Source organism: Hippopotamus amphibius, chromosome 3 (genome assembly GCF_030028045.1).
Source record: "Hippopotamus amphibius kiboko isolate mHipAmp2 chromosome 3, mHipAmp2.hap2, whole genome shotgun sequence".
NCBI lineage: Eukaryota > Metazoa > Chordata > Mammalia > Artiodactyla > Hippopotamidae > Hippopotamus > Hippopotamus amphibius.
Window position 1 is genome coordinate 113,658,183 of NC_080188.1, and position 20,171 is coordinate 113,678,353.

The window sequence follows — 20,171 nt, forward strand, 5'->3', positions numbered from 1 at the left end:
AGCAAAGAGATTTTGTTTAAATGTAAATATAAAAACACCCTCTTTATTTTACCATAATATTATGGCAATAAATTATTCCTCATGATTCTCTGATCTAAAGCACAGATTTGAACCAAAAAACTTAGAAATAATCTCATAGTTACATACTGTTGAAGCTGAAAGATTCATACAGTTCCCTTTGCCAGCTTCCCACTTGTGCAAATGAATGAACTAAGGTGCAGAAAAAGGTTATGATTTGCCTAAGGTCACATATTTGCCATTAATACATCTCCTGAATCAGATCACCTGAGTCTACTAACAGCTTACATTTACACAGTGCTCATTCCAAATACACATTTTCCTTTAATATGTTTAAAAATGCTTAATCCTCTCAAGGTTAAGTGTTTTGTGGACCTTTACATGAGTATCAACTGACAGAGTCAAGCACTGGATCAAGGCAGAACTTGGGCTCTGGAAAGAGATACATATGCATCCAAAAAGCAGCCCCACCTTACACTATCTGGGAGACATTAGTCCTAAAATAATTTCTTAAAGCTTTGCTTTCTCTATCTACAAAATAAAGATGGTAACGGAACATCTCAAATTGGATTATTATAATAGTTAAATGAGATAATACATTTTTTAAAAAACACAATCCTGATGAATTGCTATGTTATCATTAGGATGAAATGATGGTCTCCATCTTGGTTTAGGAAAGGTGGGTGGTGATTTGCATTCTCAAGGTGTGGGTCAGTTTGAGGTACAGTACATTCACTTCTCAATTTGCCTTTCCTCACACATTAGGTTCATTTAGGCTTTTCTGTGTTCTCCAAGATTTCTCACTCTATACCAGCCATTTCATGTGAAAATCCAGGGATATTCAGTCTATCTTACTTAATTTTCCTTTTGATTCATATTTGGAGTTTCTTCTCTAAAATTCATTCTTACTCAATTTACTCTCATTCTGTAGCTAAGTCACAGAGATAAGCGTTGAAAAGTCATGGACCAGGAGTTTAATTCTAGCATGCACGTCTGTCCTTTGGCAAGCTCCATATTTTTAATTTTTAATGCTACACTTGTGCTTTTAATTTAATTTATTTTCTGGTTTAGAAAGATTTATTGAAATATACAAGGAGTATTACCTAGTTATACATGTCTTTCACATTTGTGTCAGATGCAGCTATATTCCAGTGTTTAGGATATAAAGTAAAACTAGTTTTTGGTAGAGAATAGTAAAAGCCCATGTGGATATCCAGTCAGCATTGGGAAGAGTTTGAAAAGTCAATTGCCTATTTTTTAAAAATTTTCATTTTATATTGGACTATAGTTGATTTACAATGTTGTATTAGTTTCAGGTGTACAGCAAAGTGATTTAGTTATACATATATATATATATATATATAGCTATTCTTTTTCAAATTCTTTTCATATTTAGGCTATTACAGAATATTGAGCAGACTTCTCTGTGCTATACAGTAGGTCCTTGTTGCTTATATATTTTAAGTATAGTAGTGTGTATATGTCAACTCCAAACTTCCAATTAATCCCTTGGCTCCCCCCAACACACACACACTTTCCCCTTTGGTATCCATAAGTTTGTTTCCGAAGTCTGTGAGCCTATTTCTGTTTTGTAAATAAGTTCATTTGTATCATTTTTAAGATTTCACGCATAAGCAATATCGTATGATATTTGTCTTTCTCTGTCTTACCTATTTCACTTAGTATGATAAACTCCAGGTCCATTCATGTTGCTGTAAATGGCATTATTTCATTCTTTTTAATGGCTAAGTAATTTTCCATTGTTTATAATATGTACCACATCTTCTTTATCCATTCATCTGTTGATGGACATTTAGGTTGCTTCCATGTCTTGGCTATTATAAATAGTGATGCTATGAACTTTGGGGTGCATGTATCCTTTCAAACCATGGTTTTCTCTGAATCTATGCCCAGAAGTGGGTTTGCTGGATCATATGGTAGCTCTATTTCTAGTTTTTTAAGGAATCCCCACACTGTTCTCCATAGTGGCTATAGCAGTTTACATTCCCACCAACAGTGTAGGAGGTCCTTTGGCAGGACATCCATTGTCTGGTAGCTACTTTTCTCTGCAATCTTCCTGCTGGCCACTTCACTTTACATTCCTAGTCTCTAAAGGCATTTCTGTTTACAAATTTCTGACAAACATGATAACATAACTTTTTAATAGCATATTCTATGTTCTATGACCACTAAGAGAACTGTATATAAAGATAGAGATATATTTCACTTAACCTTTCCATTAAACATTAGTGATATTACCAATATTTTACAGATAAGAAAACTGAGAATTTGAGGAGTTAAGTTACTTCCTAAATTATGTGTCTAATATGAAGTACATTCAAGATTCAAAGGTATATATGATTGATTTTACTATGCTGTGAATGACTGTTTTGTTAGCTTTTATAGATGTCATGAGATGGGGAAATTATGGGGTAAAGAATAGTGAATGGGATACAGATCTACATAATCCCATGAGGACCTTTCTGGAATCTAAACAACTGTCAGTTCAAACTTTTCCTGTGAGCCTCCCCTATGGTAATAGGGGAAGATAGTAGATAGAATGGAATTGCTACCTACTCAGCCAGAGCATCATCTAATGTTTTTGTCCATCCTCTTTAGGAACATAGCAAGGTGTGTCATAAGTATCACTGAACTTCCTACTAAGGGAAGCATTATGTAATTGGGCTTGATCCCAGTTGTTTCAGAAAAATGTTTATGACATTCTATTTTGAGCCCAAATCACTGATAACATTAACTTCACTACTGGGGATTTTTCCTGTCAGTGGTTGCAAACTCACAGATAATCCTCAGTTTGGTGAATGATCAGCATGTAGACTAACAATTATTCACATTCAGATGAGTAAATAGATTACTGAGAGGGCTCTGTATATAGTCTGTCACTTCTAAAATGATGTCAAAGAGAAGAACTATATGGGGATTTTAGAAGCTAATGAATGGGAACCAGGAAGGAATTTTAGAGAGCTGGAGATCTCAAGGGAGTAAGCCCCCATGAGAAAAAATACAGGTCTTTACTTCACTTACTTCAGGAAGAAGCAATTAAATTGCATGTGAAGATGCAACTTGGTTTGTTGAGCTAGCACAGAGACCTATTTACATTATTTTGCTATAATTTCTTCCTTTTTCTTCAGTTTTAGTGTATTTTATTTACAGTAAATTTTATGCATTTTAGTATACAGTTCTGAGAGTTTGGACAAATGTATATAATAATGTAATCACCAATACAATCAAAATAAAGAACACTCCTATCTGTCCCCCAAATTTTCCTGTGTTCTTTTGCAAAGAAACCTTCCTGGCATCCCTGCCCCCCAGAGACTATATTTGTCCTTATAACTTCCCTTTGCAAGAAATGTCATGTAAATGAAACCACGCAGTATGTAGCTTTATGAGTCTGGTTATTTTCATTTCACGTAATGTATATGACATTCATCCATTTGTTGCCTGCATCAGTAGCTTGTTCTTTGTTTATCAAGTGGTGTTTTATTACATGGATCTAACCACATTGTTTATTTCTAGTTTTTGTTGATTACAATTAAATCTGCTATAAACATTTGCATAGGTTTGCATGTCACTTGAGTAAACATCTTTAAGTGGAATTGTTGAGTGATACAGTAAGTTTATGCTTAGCTTTATAAGATACTGCCACCCTGTTTTTAAAAGTGAGACATCATTTTGCATTCCCACTGGTAATATATGATGATCTCAATTCCTTCATGTCACTGCCAACCCTTAGTGCTGTCTATAGCAGAGTTGAGTGTTCCTGAAAGAATCTTCATACATTACTGATAGTCTTTGTGTTTGGGATTGAGTTGAGGCTGAAGAATGGGCCAACTTCTTCTAAAAGGTAGAGTAAAATGCCCTGAAGTCTTTTTAGACAAAGGAAAAAACTAACTGCTAGAGGAGGGGACTCTGTCTCAAGACAAGGACAACCTCACTCACAAGACATAGTCATATTTTGAAGGCAATGGGGTGAGATGCCAGAGGGCTGGACTCAGAATTTTGAATTTTGAGAAGACAAAGACTCACGACAGTTCCAATCAAAATTCCTGGTGGGGACAACTTAAGTTTCCAGCTAATCACTATAGAAGCTCAATTATCAGTGTATCTAAGAGATAACTTGGTCATCTCCATCCAGTCCAGATGTGATTTCTTCTGATCCAACAACTTATAAACTAAAAAAAAAAAACTTACCTCATCCCATATATGCATCCAATACATATGTGGAAGCAGTGTTAAGATAATAAGGGAAAAAACCCTAATTCATAAAAGAGAGTAATGGAACACATGTTAGCCAATTCTGAAATTTTGCTGAGTTGAATCACAAACACTACCCCCCCAACCCTGAGAATGATAGATAATTCTTCATTAGATCTTGATTTGTATCTTGGTTTAGAACTCTATTTTTATTATTTTTCTTAGCATGTGGTTCAATCTTTTGCACATTGCTTAAGAAAATCCATTATTTTTTTGTCATGACTTCCAAGATAGTGATGCAATGTCTTTTCTCCTTGAGGAATATAGTTTTGCAGCTTACTTCCATCCATACAATTTGGAATTTTCAGAGGCAGTTTAATGTCCAGTCAAATACTTTTTAAATGAAGGCATAGATTTCTTAGCAATGCAATTCATTCAACAACCTGGAGGTTTCTTATTAATTTTCTCCCATATTCTAGTCACCACATCCCAGTTTTTTCTAGCTATGACTCCCTAGCCTACTTCATTTATTTCTTCCATACCCCCATACCTTTCTCTTTTATCTTAATTAGTGGCTATGCAAATTATACACTGTTGGTAACATACTACTACCCACATAGCCTTAAAAAGAACTAGTTTTATGTGATGTTTCTGTGATGTTCAAGATTGGATCCTGAAATAAAGAAATATTAAATTAGTAGAAAAACTAGTGAGATTTGAATAAACTCTAGACTTTTTAGTTAACAACAAAGTACTGACGTTGGATTCTTCGTTTTGAAAAATGAACCACAGTAACATAAGATAATAAAACTTTACTTGTAAAGTTCTTGAGCAAACTGGGTGAGTGGTATACAGGAATTCTCAATACTATCTTTGAAATTTTTGTGTAAATCTGAAATAATTCCAACACTAAAATTTTATTAAGTGTAAGACCTGAAACCATAAAACATCTAGAAGAAAACACAGGCAGTAAGCCCTTTGACATTGGTCTTATTAATTTTTTTTTGGATATGTCTACTCAGGCAAGGGAGGCCAAATCAAAAATAAACAAATGAGACTATATCAATCTAAAAAGATTTTACACAGCAAAGGAAACTATCAACAAAACAGAAAAAGCCACCTAGTGAATGGAAGAAGATATTTACAAATGATATATCCAATAAGGGGTTGGTATCTAATATATACAAAGAACTCATACAACTCAACATCAAAAAAAAAAAAAAATGGGCAGAGAACCTGAACAGACGTTTTCCCAAAGAAGATATATAGATGGCCAACAGGCATATGAAAAAATGCTCAACATCACTAATCATCAGGGAAATGTAAATCAAAACCACAGAGATGTCACCTAACACCTATCAGAATGGCTATTATCAAAAAGACAACAAATGAGTGTTGATGAGGATGTGGAGATAAAGGAACACTCCTGCACTGTTAGTGGGAACTTAAATTGGTGCAGCCACTATAGAAAATAACATGGAATTTCCTTAGAAAACTGAAAGTAGAACTACAATACAATTCAGCAATGCCACTTCTGAAAACTTACCCAAAGAAAACAAAAACATATTCGAAAAGATATATGCATCCCTATGTTCATTGCAGCATTATTTACAATGGTCAAGATATGGAAACAACCAAAGTGTCCACGGATAGATGAATGGGTAAAGAAGATGTGGTACGTGTATACAATTTATATTACTCAGCCATAAAAACAAGTGGAATCTTGCCATTTGTGACAATGTGGATGGGCCTGGAGGGTATGATAAGTGAAGTAAGTCAGACAGAGAACGACAAATACCTTGTTTCAATTATTGTGGAATCTAAAAACAAATACATGAATAGAGTGGAAAGAGATTCATAGATACAGAGAAAAAACATGGTTGCCAAGGAAGAGAGGGTGGGGGATGTGCAAAATATGAAAAAGGAATTGAGAGGTACAACATCTAGTTGTAAAATAAATGTTATCGGGATGTAATATATAGAATAGGGAAATAGTCAATAATACTGTAATAACTTTAAACGGTGGCAGATGATAACTCTACTTATTACTGTCATCATCTCGTAGTGTATACAAATGTCAAATCACTATGCTGTACACCTGAAACTAATATAATATGTATGTCAATTACAGTTCAATAAAAAAAAAAAAGCCAAGAAGGTTCATCATCACTAGACCTGCCTATCAAGAAACGCTAAAGGAAGTCCACATTGAAATGAAAGGACACCATTTTGGAGGAAAAGATGGCGGCGAAGTAGAGAGCCGTGGAGTGCATCCCTCCCCACAGACGCATTGGGAATGCACGGAAGGACGCAGTAATTCTCACAGAGAACCAGCTGAACACCAGCAGACGGCCTCGGACACCGGATGGGACTGCGGGGAGCCCGACATAGCCGGTAGGGAGGCATCTACGAGGGCTCAAAGAGGGTGAAGCGGCGGAGCTGTGGCAGACGGGAGGGAGTGAGAAACATTCGGAGGGTCCGCAGCGCAGCTCAGCGTTCCCGGACCAAGACATCGATCCGCGGCTGAACGGAGGGTCCAGGAGCGGGAGTGTGGGAACAGGAGAGCTGGTTCAGTGTGGGAAACATTGTTGCCGGTAGGGTGACGGACCGAGAGGACAGGAGGGAGGAGGCCCGCGGAGAGGAGTGCCCGTTCCTGAGAGCTGCCCGGCCATGATGGCGGCTGGAGGCTGCAGGCTCACTGGCGGCTGGGAGGAGCCACGTGCATAGCCTCTCTCTCTCTTTCCGCGCCTCTGCAACAGGCAGTGGAGAGACGCCCTGCGGGCCACCTAAGGCGCTCAGGGATAACAAGTACCCTCAGGCACTCGGGTGGGGCTAGATTAAAACCCCTTGCAACGCCAGCAGCAGGGAGGCTGCCGAGAGAGAAAAAAAAAAAAAAAGAAAAGAAAAAAACCCCCGAGAGAGGCCCAACTCTAAGACTTTCTGTTTACGCCTGAGCCACCGGCGCCCTCTGCAACAGGCACCTCCAAGCCTGACTGAGACATCAGTGCGCCACTGCTCACTCCCTCCCAGGAGAAGGAGCCACTGTTGTACCCTCTCCCTCCCCACACACCGACGCTTACAGACGAACAATAAAGGAACCTCTGCTGGTCACAGAATAACGCAAAAAAACCCAAGGACAAACAACCCCAAAAGTTTGGACAACCATGAGGAAACAAAGAAACACCATGCAGGCAAAGGAGCAAGAAAAAAACCCACAAGACCAAATAAATGAGGAGGAAATAGGAAAAATGCCTGAAAAAGAATTTAGAGTAATGATAGTAAAAATGATACAAAATCTTGATAACAAAATAGAGAAAGTACAAGAAACAGTTCATAAGAACTCAGAAAAACAAACAGCAATGGATAACAAAATAACTGAAATTAAAAATACTCTAGATGCTATAACCAGCAGAATGACTGAGGCAGAAGAACGAATAAGTGAGTTGGAAGATAGAATGGGGGAAATAACTGCCACAGAGCAGGAAAAAGAAAAAATAATAAAAAGATTAGAAGACAGTCTCAGAGACCTCACTGATAACATTAAGCGTACCAACATTCGAATTATAGGCATCCCAGAAGAAGAAGAAAACAAGAAAGGGTCTGAGAAAATATTTGAAGAGGTTATAGTGGAAAACTTCCCCAACATGGGAAAGGAAATAATTAACCAAGGCCAAGAAGCACAGAGAGTCCCATACAGAATAAACCCAAGGAGAAATACACCGAGACACATATTAATCAAACTAACGACAACTAAACACAAAGAAAAAATATGAAAAGCAGCAAGAGAAAAGCAACAAACAACATATAAGGGAAAACCCATCAGGATAACAGCTGACCTCTCTACAGAAACTCTGCAGGCCAGAAGGGAATGGCAGGATATCCTGAAAGTCCTGAAAGAGAGAAACCTACAGCCAAGAATACTCTACCCAGCAAGAATCTCATTCAGATTTGAGGGAGAAATCAAAAGCTTTCCAGACAAGCCAAAGTTAAGAGAATTCAGCACCACCAAACCAGCCTTACAACAAGTGCTAAAGGAACTTCTCTAAGTAGGAAACACAAGAAAAGGAAAACACCTACAAATACAAACTCAAAACAATTAAGAAAATGGTAATTGGAACACACATGTCAATAATCACCTTAAATGTAAATGGATTAAATGCTCCAACCAAAAGACACAGACTGGCTGAATGGATCCAAAAACAAGACCCTTCTATATGCTGCCTACAAGAAACCCACTTCAGACCAAGGGATACATATAGACTGAAAGGAAAGGGATGGAAAAAGATATGCCATGCAAATGGAAGTCAAAAGAAAGCTGGAGTAGCAATACTCATATCAGACAAATTAGACTTCAAAGTAAAGACTATTAAAAGAGACAAGGAAGGACACTACATAATGATCAAGGGATCCATCCAAGAAGAACATATCACAATGGTAAATATCTATGCCCCCAATATAGGAGCACCTCAATACATAAGGCAAATGCTAACAGCTATAAAAGGGGACATCGACAGGAACACAATAATAGTGGGAGACTTGAACACCCCACTTACATCAATGGACAGATCATCCAAACAGAAAATAAATAAAGACACACAAGCTTTAAATGACACATTAGACCATCTCGACTTAATTGATATTTATAGGACATTCCATCCAAAAACGACAGAATACACGTTCTTCTCAAGTGCACACGGAACATTTTCCAGGATAGATCACATCTTGGGTCACAAATCAAACCTCAGCAAATTCAAGAAAATTGAAATCATATCAAGCATCTTCTCAGACCACAACGCCATGAGACTAGATATCAATTACAGGAAAAAAACTGCAAAAAAGACAAACACATGGAGGCTAAACAATTCACTCCTAAACAACCAAGGAATCACTAAAGAAATCAAAGAGGAAATCAAAAAATATCTAGAAACAAATGACAACGAAAACACAACAACCCAAAATCTGTGGGATGCAGCAAAAGCAGTTCTAAGGGGGAAGTTTATAGCAATACAGTCCTACCTTAAGAAACAAGAAAATGATCGAATAAACAACCTAACCTTACACCTAAAACAACTAGAGAAAGAAGAACAAAGAAACCCTAAAGTGAGCAGAAGAAAAGAAATCATAAAGATCAGAGCAGAAATAAATGAAAAAGAAAGGAAAGAAACCATAAGAAAAATAAATAAAACTAAAAGCTGGTTCTTTGAGAAGATTAACAAAATTGATAAACCATTAGCCAGACTCATCAAGAAAAAAAGGGAGAAGATGCAAATCAACAGAATTAGAAATGAAAAAGGAGAAGTCACAACGGACACCTCAGAAATACAAAACATCATGAGAGACTACTACAAGCAACTATATGCCAATCAATTGGATAACCTGGAAGAAATGGATACATTCTTAGAAAAATACAATCTTTCAAGACTGAACCAGGAAGAAATAGAAACCATGAACAGACCAATCACAAGTACGGAAATTGAGGCAGTGATTAAAAATCTCCCAACACACAAAAGCCCAGGACCAGATGGGTTCACGGGCGAATTCTATCAAACATTTCGAGAAGAGTTAACACCTATCCTTCTCAAACTCTTCCAAAATATTGCAGAAGGCGGAGCACTCCCAAACTCATTCTACGAGGCTACCATCACCCTGATACCAAAACCAGGCAAAGATGTCACAAAAAAAGAAAACTATAGACCAATATCACTGATGAATATAGATGCAAAAATCCTCAACAAAATACTAGCTAACAGATTTCAACAGCACATTAAAAAAATCATACACCATGATCAAGTGGGGTTTATCCCTGGGATGCAAGGATTCTTCAATATACGCAAATCAATCAATGTGATACATCATATCAACAAATTGAAGGATAAAAACCATATGATCATTTCAATAGATGCAGAAAAAGCTTTTGACAAAGTTCAACATCCATTTATGATAAAAGCTCTCCAGAAAATGGGCATAGAAGGAAATTACCTCAACATAATAAAAGCCATATATGACAAACCAAAAGCCAACATTGTTCTCAATGGAGAAAAACTGGAAGAATTCCCTCTAAGAACAGGAACAAGACAAGGGTGTCCACTCTCACCACTGTTATTCAACATAGTTTTGGAAGTGTTAGCCACAGCAATCAGAGAAGAAAAAGAAATCAAAGGAATCCAAATTGGAAAAGAAGAAGTCAAATTGTCACTCTTTGCAGACGACATGATATTATATATAGAAAACCCTAAAGACTCTACCAGAAAACTGCTAGCACTCATTGATGAGTTTAGTAAAGTAGCAGGATACAAAATTAATGCACAGAAATCTCTTGCATTCCTATACAAGAACAACAGAAGAGCAGAAAGAGAAATTAAGGAAACTCTCCCATTCACCATTGCAACCAAAAGAATCAAATACCTAGGAATAAACCTGCCTAAGGAGGCAAAAGATCTGTATGCAGAAAACTTTAAGACATTGATGAAAGAAATCAAAGATGACACAAACAGATGGAGGGACATACCATGTTCCTGGATTGGAAGAATCAACATCGTGAAAATGTCTGTACTACCCAAAGCAATTTACAGATTCAATGCAATCCCGATCAAATTACCAACGGCATTTTTCACAGAACTAGAGCAAGAAATCTTACGATTTGTATGGAAACGCAAAAGACCCCGAATAGCCAAAGCAATCTTGAGAAGTAAAAATGGAGTTGGTGGAATCAGGCTTCCTGACTTCAAACTATACTACAAGGCCATAGTGATCAAGACAGTATGGTACTGGCACAAAAATAGAAAGGAAGATCAATGGAATAGAATAGAGAACTCAGAAGTAAGCCCAAACACATATGGGCAGCTTATCTTTGACAAAGGAGGCAAGAATATACAATGGAAAAAAGACAGCCTCTTCCATAAGTGGTGCTGGGAGAACTGGGCAGCAACATGCAAAAGAATGAAATTAGAACACTTCCTAACACCATACACAAAAGTAAACTCCAAATGGATTAAAGACCTACATGTAAGGCCAGACACTATCAAACTCCTGGAGGAAAACATAGGCAGAACACTATATGACATCCATCAAAGCGCCATCCTCTTGGACCCACCTCCTAGAATCATGGAAATAAAATCAAGAATAAATGAATGGGACCTCATGAAACTTAAAAGCTTTTGCACAGCAAAAGAAACCATAAACAAGACTAAAAGGCAACCCTCAGAATGCGAAAAAATAATTGCCTATGAAACAACGGACAAAGGATTAACCTCCAAAATATACAAGCAGCTCATGAAGCTTAATACCAAAAAAGCAAATAACCCAATCCACAAATGGGCAGAAGACCTAAATAGACATTTCTCCAAAGAAGACATACAGATGGCCAACAAACACATGAGAAGATGCTCCACATCACTCATCATCAGAGAAATGCAAGTCAAAGCCACAATGAGGTATCACCTCACACCAGTCAGAATGGCCATCATCACAAAATCTGGAAACAACAAATGTTGGAGAGGGTGTGGAGAAAAAGGAACTCTCCTGCACTGTTGGTGGGACTGTAAATTGGTACAGCCACTATGGAAAACAATTTGGAGGTTCCTTAAAAAACTACACATAGAACTACCATATGATCCAGTAATCCCACTACTGGGCATATACCCAAAGAAAACCATAATCCCAAAAGAAACTTGTACCATAATGTTTATTGCAGCACTATTTACAATAGCCAGGACATGGAAGCAACCTAAATGCCCATCAACAAATGAATGGATACAGAAGATGTGGCAAATATATACAATGGAATATTACTCAGCTATAAAAAGGGATGAGATGGAGCTATATGTAATGAGGTGGATAGAACTACAGTCTGTCATACAGAGTGAAGTAAGTCAGAAAGAGAAGGACAAATATTGTATGCTAACTCACATATACGGAATCTAAAAATGGTACTGTTGGACTCAGTGACCAGAACAAGGATGCAGATACAGAGAATGGGCTGGAGAACTCGAGGTATGGGAGGGGGCGGGGGGTGAAGGGGAAACTGAGATGAAGCGAGAGAGTAACACAGACATATATATACTACCAACTGTAAAATAGTCAGTGGGAAGTTATTGTATAACAAAGGGAGTCCAACTCGAGGATGGAAGATGCCTTTGAGGACTGGGGCGGGGAGGGTGGGGGGGGCTTGGGGGGGGCGTCAAGGAAGGGAGGGAAGATGGGGATATGTGTATAAAAACGGATGATTGAACCTGGTGTACCCCCCCAAAAAATAAATAAATAAATAAATAAATAAAAAAAAAAAGAAATGAAAGGACACTAGACGGCAACCCAAAAGCATGTGAAAATATAAAGCTCACTGGCAAGATTAATACACAGACAAATACAGAATCCAGCAAACTGTAATTGCGGTTTATAAATCACTTTGGATTCTAGTATCGCATTTAAAGGATAAATAGATAAAAATACCTATAACCGTAAAACTATATTAAAGGATAAAAAAGATAAAATGATATAGTTTGTGACATCTATAACATAAAGGGGAGGGGAGGTATAAAAGATTAGAGTTTTTGTATGCAATAGAAATTTAAGCTGTTATCGGTTTAAAATAGACTGTTGTAACTGTAAGGTGTTTTATGCAAGCCTCATGATGATCTCAAAGAAGTACCATTAGAAGATACACAAAGGAAAATGAGAAAGGAATCAAAGCATATCACTAAAAAACAAAATCAACAAAACATAGAGAAAGGCATGAGGAGAGTAAAAGGGGGAAAAATAGCTACAAGATGGACAGAAAATAACAAAATGAAAATCACCACTCTGTGATGGTTCATTTTATGTGTCAACTTGACTAAGACAGGGGATGTCCAGATATGTGGTTAAACATTATTTCCGAGTGGGTCTGTGAAGGTGTTTGAGGAAGAGCTCAACATGTGAATTAGTGAACTGAGTGAAGCACCCCAATGTGGGGGAGCATTATCCTTGTGGGCCTGAAAAAACAAAAAAGTGGAGGAAGTTTGAATTCACTCACAGCTGCACTGCTTGAGCTAAAACATGGATCATCTCCTGCCCTGGGCCCTTCTGGTTGTTATGACATTGTTAAATCCACATTTGCTAGGTGGAGCAAAGGGTGCCAGGTAGTGAGCTGCAGTTCAACAACAGACCACGCAAGAGAGAAACTGAAGGAGAGGAGTTTATTACTCACAGGTCATGGAAGAAGTATACAGCATGCCTCCAGCAGTCACCGAGGGAGGCCATTCAGAGTGCAGACAGAGGGAATGATGGAACATGGGGCACATGCTTTTATTAGCATCCAGAGATGGTATGCTTTGGGGTTCCTGGGTTAAAACTGAAGCAGTGAGATAGTCAATGGGAAGTTGTTGTATAACAAAGGGAGTCCAACTCGAGGATGGAAGATGCCTTAGAGGACTGGGGCGGAGGGGGGGGGGGACTCTGGGGTGGGGAGTCAAGGAGGGGAGGGAATACGGGGATATGTGTATAAAAACAGATGATTGAACTTGCTGTACCCCCAAAAAAGTAATAAATTTTAAAAAAACTGAAGCAGTCATTTCAAATCAGTTTTTTTTTAATTTTTATTTTATATTGGAGTATAGTTGATTTACAATGTTGTGTTAGTTGCAGGTGTACAGCAAAGTGAATCTGTTATAAAAAATACATATATCCACCTACTTTTTAGATTCTTTTCCCATACAGGCCATTAGAGAGTATTGAGTAGAGTTCCCTGTGCTATACAGTAGATCCTTATTAGTTATCTATTTTACATATAGTGTGAAAAAAAGGCTACAAATGAACTTATCTGCAAAACCGAAATACAGTTAGAGATGTAAAAAATAAACTTATGGTTACCAGGAGGAGAGGGTAAGAGGGGGAATAAATTGGAAGATTGGGATTCATATATATCTGTTCCTTTTCAGATTCCTTTCCCATTTAGGTTATTACAGAATATTGAGTATAGCTCCCTGTGCTATACAGTAGGTCTTTGTTGATTATTAGTGTGTATATGTCAATCCCAAACTTCTAATTTATCCCTCCCCCACTCCAGTGTTTCTTCTAGCTGTTAAATTCAGTAGCAACAAGTGACAGGAAGCTCAGTGCCGTTGCAGATATTTTTGAGTATATACTGTGTTTATTTAAATTTTCTAATTTTCTCTCAATTCTTGTTCCAAATCGCTGCCTTTATCTCATCACCTCAAGCATCACACCACTTCTTAAGCATTTTATTTTCCTGTCTCTACACTGCTTTCCCCAAAAGTAACATAAATCACACCTTCTCTTCATTCTCCCAAAGAACTAATTACATGATAATCTTATATTCAGAAACAATGATGAGAAAGTAAAGCCCAGAACTTAAATTGTTGCAGAGTAATTATTCAATACAACTGATCTTCAGGTACCTGCTTTCTTTCCAAAGTTGAGGATGTCAAAGCCATATCTTTCTAGCTGCTCTAAGAAAAGCACAACACATGTTTATTATACAGGTTAGGAAAACATTTAGTAACTATGTAAAGCAATGAGGAATTAAGGACTAGATCACAGAGTATATATTTAAAAAAATTTACCCCCCACCATTTTTGGACTAAAACTACTTAAAGTCATTCATCAACTTCATATCACTAAAGCTCATGGTCAACTCTTAATCTTGATATTACTTAAACTTTGACACAGATATTCCCTGTTGAAACACTTCTCATCACTTGGTTTACAGGACATCACTCACCTTTGCTGGCAACTCCTCTCTCTGACCTTTTATTGAGACAGTTACCCAATCCTTAGCCCTTAAACCATTCCCCTTCCCTCAACGTCCTCTTACAGATCTCATTCATTCTCAGGGCTTAAATACCATCTGCATGCTGATAACTTTCAAACATATAGCTCTATTTCAGTGCTAATCTTTTACCAGTGATATTCAAGAGACATTTTGAGCTCTATATGCTCAAAATAAAATCTATGGTCTTGTCTCACCCCAAATGTCCTACTATCATAGTCTTCCACATCTCACATAATGAGAGTTAAGCACCTAGGCTACTATTTTTTTCAAACCCCACATGAAATAATCTACAAATTATATCATCTCAATATTTCAAACACATTAAAAATACTTTGGCCAACTTGGAAGAATATAATCCTATCTATGATTTTGAAGAAACAGAAAATAAGCAATTAAACATAGAATATAACTTCAGAGATTTATTTAAATTCCATGAAGAAGACAAGGCTGAGTAGGAGATTACTTAGGAAATCTATTTCAGATGAAGTGGTCAAGAAAGGGTTTTTTTGTTTTTGTTTTTTAAAAAAAGAAGCAATGCAAGGGCTAGGAAAAGAGGCTCCACCAGGGGAAAAATGATACAAGCTAGAGACAGTTTTGGAGACAAGACTAGCAGTTCAGATTCAGGGACAAGACTAGCAGTTCAGATTCAGGGACAGTTCAGGGTCATACTTCTGGTCTTCCTTGAAAACTCACTCTTTTATTACTATTATTATTATTTTCTTGCAGAATATTGGGATTTCAGCTAAGCATATTGCACTCAGCTAGGGATTAAATTTCAACATTGGTTTTGCAGCTAGTTTTTGTGGTCATATTGCTGAATTTTTGCCAACGGAATGTTATTCAGAAGTAATGTGTACTACATCACTTTCTTGAAAAGAATTTTTTCTCTAACTTATCTCTTTCTCCTTTCCTCCAGATAATAATAGTTATGATGAGGACAGACTTTCAATGCTCTAGGGGATGGTAAAAAGAGACAATATTGAATGAACTTGGCCCCAGAATGACCAAGACACACCAGCTGTCTAAATAGTTCATTTTCACCCTACTGCATTAGCTACCGCTATTTGAGAAACAAATTGCTCTCTTTTAAAATCCACTATATTTTGGCTCTCTTTGTTAAGCAATTTAACCTAATTTCAACTGTGGTAGATAAACTATGGGCAGAAGTCCTTTGCAGCTCTTTTCCTCAAGAGGTGGAATATTTTTCTTCATGCATGAATCCTGACCAGCTTTTTGACATGCACTGATTAGTATAATATGGTAAAAAAAAAAAATGTTGTGGGTTGGGAGTCTAGACTTCAAGAAGCCTTTTAGTTTTACTTTCACACTGTGAGGATGCTGGCCTGAAAATATTATGAAAGAAAGCTTGTCCAGCCTCTGGAGGATCAAAGACCATGTGGAGAAGAGGTACACAGTAGCCAGAATCAACACCCAGAAGTGTAAGACCATCTTTAAGCTTTCAGCCCAGCTGACCGTGCAGAAGATATACAACCTCATGAGTGAGTTCATGTGAAAGCAGCACAGTAACCACAGAATTATGAGAAATAAGAAACTGTGGTTTTAAGCCACTCGGTTTTGTGGTAGTTTGTTACAAAGCAATAGATAACTGATTAGCTATACAGGTTGCCTGATCTCTCTAATTAGATCTATGTGCTGAACAGAACCTTCATCTTCTCAATGGCTCTGCTGAAAGCATTACTAACCTCTTTATTCCTTAGACTATAGACGATAGGGTTCAACATGGGGACTATTATTGTGTAGAATACAGATGCCACTTGGTCACTGTCCATCGAATGACTAGAACTGGGTTGTAAGTACATGAAGATCACAGTTCCGTAGAATATGGTGACAGCAGTGAGGTGAGAAGTACAGGTGGAAAAGGCTTTCTTCCGTCCCTCTGCTGAGTGCATTCTCAGTATGGCAATGAATATGAACAGATAGGAGGTCAGGATAACTATAAGGGCAAAAAGGACATTGAAAGCTGCTAAGGTAAAGAGCACAATCTCATTTACGTGGATATCAGAGCAGGAAAGAGCCAGGATTGGGGGAATATCACAGAAGAAGTGATGGACCACATTGGAATGGCAGAAGGAGAGGCAGAAGGTGAATCCAGTGTGGATGGCAGATTCAGCAAAGCCCCAGACATAGCAGCCTATGGCCATCTGAGCACACACAGTGGTGGTCACAGTGGTGGTGTAATGTAAGGGTTTACACACTGCTGCATGTCGATCATAAGCCATGACTGCGAGTAGAAAACAGTCTGCACTAGCAAAAGCCACAAAGAAGAACATCTGAGCAGCACATCCCCCATAGGAGATGACTTTATCTCCAGTGAGAAACCCAACCATCACCTTGGGAGTAACAGCTGAGGAGTAAACACAATCCGCCAGAGAGAGGTGACTGAGGAAAAAATACATGGGATTATGGAGACGAGAGTCCAAGAGAATCAATGTGATCATCCCAAGATTTCCAATGAGAGTGATGAGATATAGGAAAGTGAATATTATGAAGAGGGAGACTTGCAGCTCTGGGGTGTCAGTCAGTCCCAAGAGTATAAATTCATGTACCTCAGTGCTGTTCTCTGGGAATACCATTTTGTTTTTATTTTTATTTTTTTAAAGCTCTTCATTGGAATATAATTGCTTTACACTCTTGTACCAGCTTTTGAGGTACACCAAAGTGAATCAGCTGTATTTATACATATATCCTCATATCCCCTCCCTCCCACGACTCCCTCCCACCCTCCCTATCCTGGCCCTCTAAGTCATCAACCCTCATGGAGTTTATCTCCCTATGTTATGCAGGAACTTCCCATGAGCTATCCATTCTACATTTGGTAATGTATATATGTCAGTGCTACTCTCTAACTTCGTCCCAGCTTCCCCTTTGTCCCCCCTCCCCCACCTCGTGTCCTCAAGTCTGTTCTCTACATCTGCATCTCTATTCTTGCCCTGTCACTGGGTTCATCAGTACAGGAATGCCATTTTGAAGTGGTGTCTCACCTGTCAACACAAAGAAAGCAAAATGGATGAATTACTAATGCCTGGAAAATGACTCACTGCACATTCTGTCACCTGAATGACACGAGCACACCTTGACCCCATTACCAATGTAGGGTTCCCCGTAACCCTGAGACTGGCAGGTTCTGACCTCCATCTTGCCATTTGTAAGAGTATGCACCATATTCATCAGTTCCTGACCCCACTCAGAGATTCCAAATGACCGCTCAGTTACCTTCAAAATATCTATTGCTTATTTTTATTAGGGTTGAAAGTTTGTGCTTCCTCTGCAACTTACTTCCAGTTTTATCACTGTCATTCCTGAGTGAGATAGCACTCACATGAACTGAGCACTTACCATATGCCAGGTAGTCTGAGAAGAACAAACAGTATCTCATTTAATCTTCCCAGATATTCTTTTAGGTAATTACCTGAGAAAAAAAAAGATACATCACTGCCCTTCTGGATGTGAACACCGTAAAGAATGAGATTATTACCCAAGCCATTGGGCTTCAGCTGAGGTCTAAGAAAGGATAGTTTTCCTTTTACTCCTCAGAGAAAATTGCCTTCCACCCCCCGCATTAAACGATATGCCCACAAAAGTGTAAAAATCTCAAAATTGTGACCATTCAAACAAACTCTATACTGTACAGCCTATGCCTGGCTTCTTCCTCTTGAGGGAGGCAGTGCAGAATTGAGGGAGATGGTCGTTCTAATTTTATCCCTTTGGAAAAGCAACATAAATGTTGCTAAGTTTTAATTTCTTCATCTGACAAAATTAAGTGGGCATTGTTTCCTATTTTTAGTACGTTACAAGAGTCTTACAGCAATTTTAAAAGGTGTTTGGAGACCAACACCGGTATTTACAAAGGAAGCAGATTGTGGTGATAAACAACATGGTCTTTGGAGTGACCTGTCTGCATTCAAATCCTGGCCTTGCCACTTACTAGCTGGGCAACCTTAGGCAACTCACAACCTCTCTGTGCCTCAGTTTAAAACAGAGATGATAATAATAGTAGCTCACAAGGCTGTTGGGGGAATTTAATAAGTTGATATGTTTAAATCACTTCGAATACTTCCTAAATACATAGTTAGCATGTAATAAGTCACAAGCATTACTACTATTAAATAAATATTATTATGAATAGTAGTCACAGTATTATATAAGATTGTCAAAAAATAACAAAAGAAGCTCAACAAAATTATTGGAACCACAGTACTAAAGAAACTGACGTGCGTGAGTGACCTGATAACTTAAATTCAAGACTGTATAATCAAACATACTATTTTTGCAGGTATTAACAACAAAGAAAATGGAGGCTGAGATTTAGGGATAATATCAGATACAAACTTTGAGATGCTATCTTTCATGGCAAGACTTCTGCGAGAGGCATCTATGGAAGGTTTGTACTGATTATTTCACCCAACTGTATTTATAAAATAGCCTTCCCAATTTTCAGAATCCAGACTAAATATCTAATCCAATCTGATAAAGTCTTCAACAAACAACCTCTTAATGCCAGAATTATTCAGCCTTAGCTCTCTTTCCTTCACACTCTACATGTTGTCTATGAGCACACACTGTTATCTTTACCTTCAAAATATATTCTAAATTCATTCATTTGTCACCATTTTTTAGTATAAGCATTTTAAGCCAAGCTATTGTTTATGTCACACCTGGTAAGAACTGAGGCCCAGAATGAGACACTGGGAAAGTTAAGAAAAGGAAATCTGAGTTCGGATGAAGATATGGAAGCTGAGAGATGGCAGGAGCTAAGGTGTAAATATTAAAGGATGTTGAAGTTTTATCTTTTCAGTTTGATAGTAAATGTGCCCTGTAGGACATGTCTTTTTAACCCTATAACGATAATATCAGCCACATGATGGTAACCTTATTGCTTTTCACACCAGGCACTGTTGTCTTAGTCCATATAGATTCAAATCTTTAAAGTCTGAATCCAAGCCTGAATAATAATATAAACAATGCATAATATAAACAATGTATTATTCTGCCTTAATTTTTTCCCATATTATGCAATGTACTCAGTATATAACTCAGCACTAAATGATTATATAATTCCATAATTTGTAAATCAATGTGAGGCAGTTAAAAAAGAGTTTGATTTTAGGACCAGACACCATGTTTAAATTTCAGCTTTTTTACTTAATAGTTT

The 20,171-nt window shown here is 37.7% G+C and overlaps 1 protein-coding gene across 1 annotated transcript; it reads right to left on the bottom strand.

Annotated features, from left to right (window-relative positions):
- Positions 1-16,644: 16,644 nt before the first annotated feature.
- On the bottom strand, positions 16,645-17,592 carry LOC130849432 (olfactory receptor 5B2-like). Its single transcript, XM_057728315.1, has one exon. It carries the CDS (start codon positions 17,590-17,592, stop codon positions 16,645-16,647), a length of 948 nt encoding a protein of 315 aa, XP_057584298.1.
- Positions 17,593-20,171: the final 2,579 nt, after the last annotated feature.

What these genes read in the sequence shown, in the direction of transcription:
- LOC130849432 (XM_057728315.1), bottom strand. Translation starts at nt 17,592, where the DNA reads ATGGTATTCCCAGAGAACAGCACTGAGGTACATGAATTTATACTCTTG.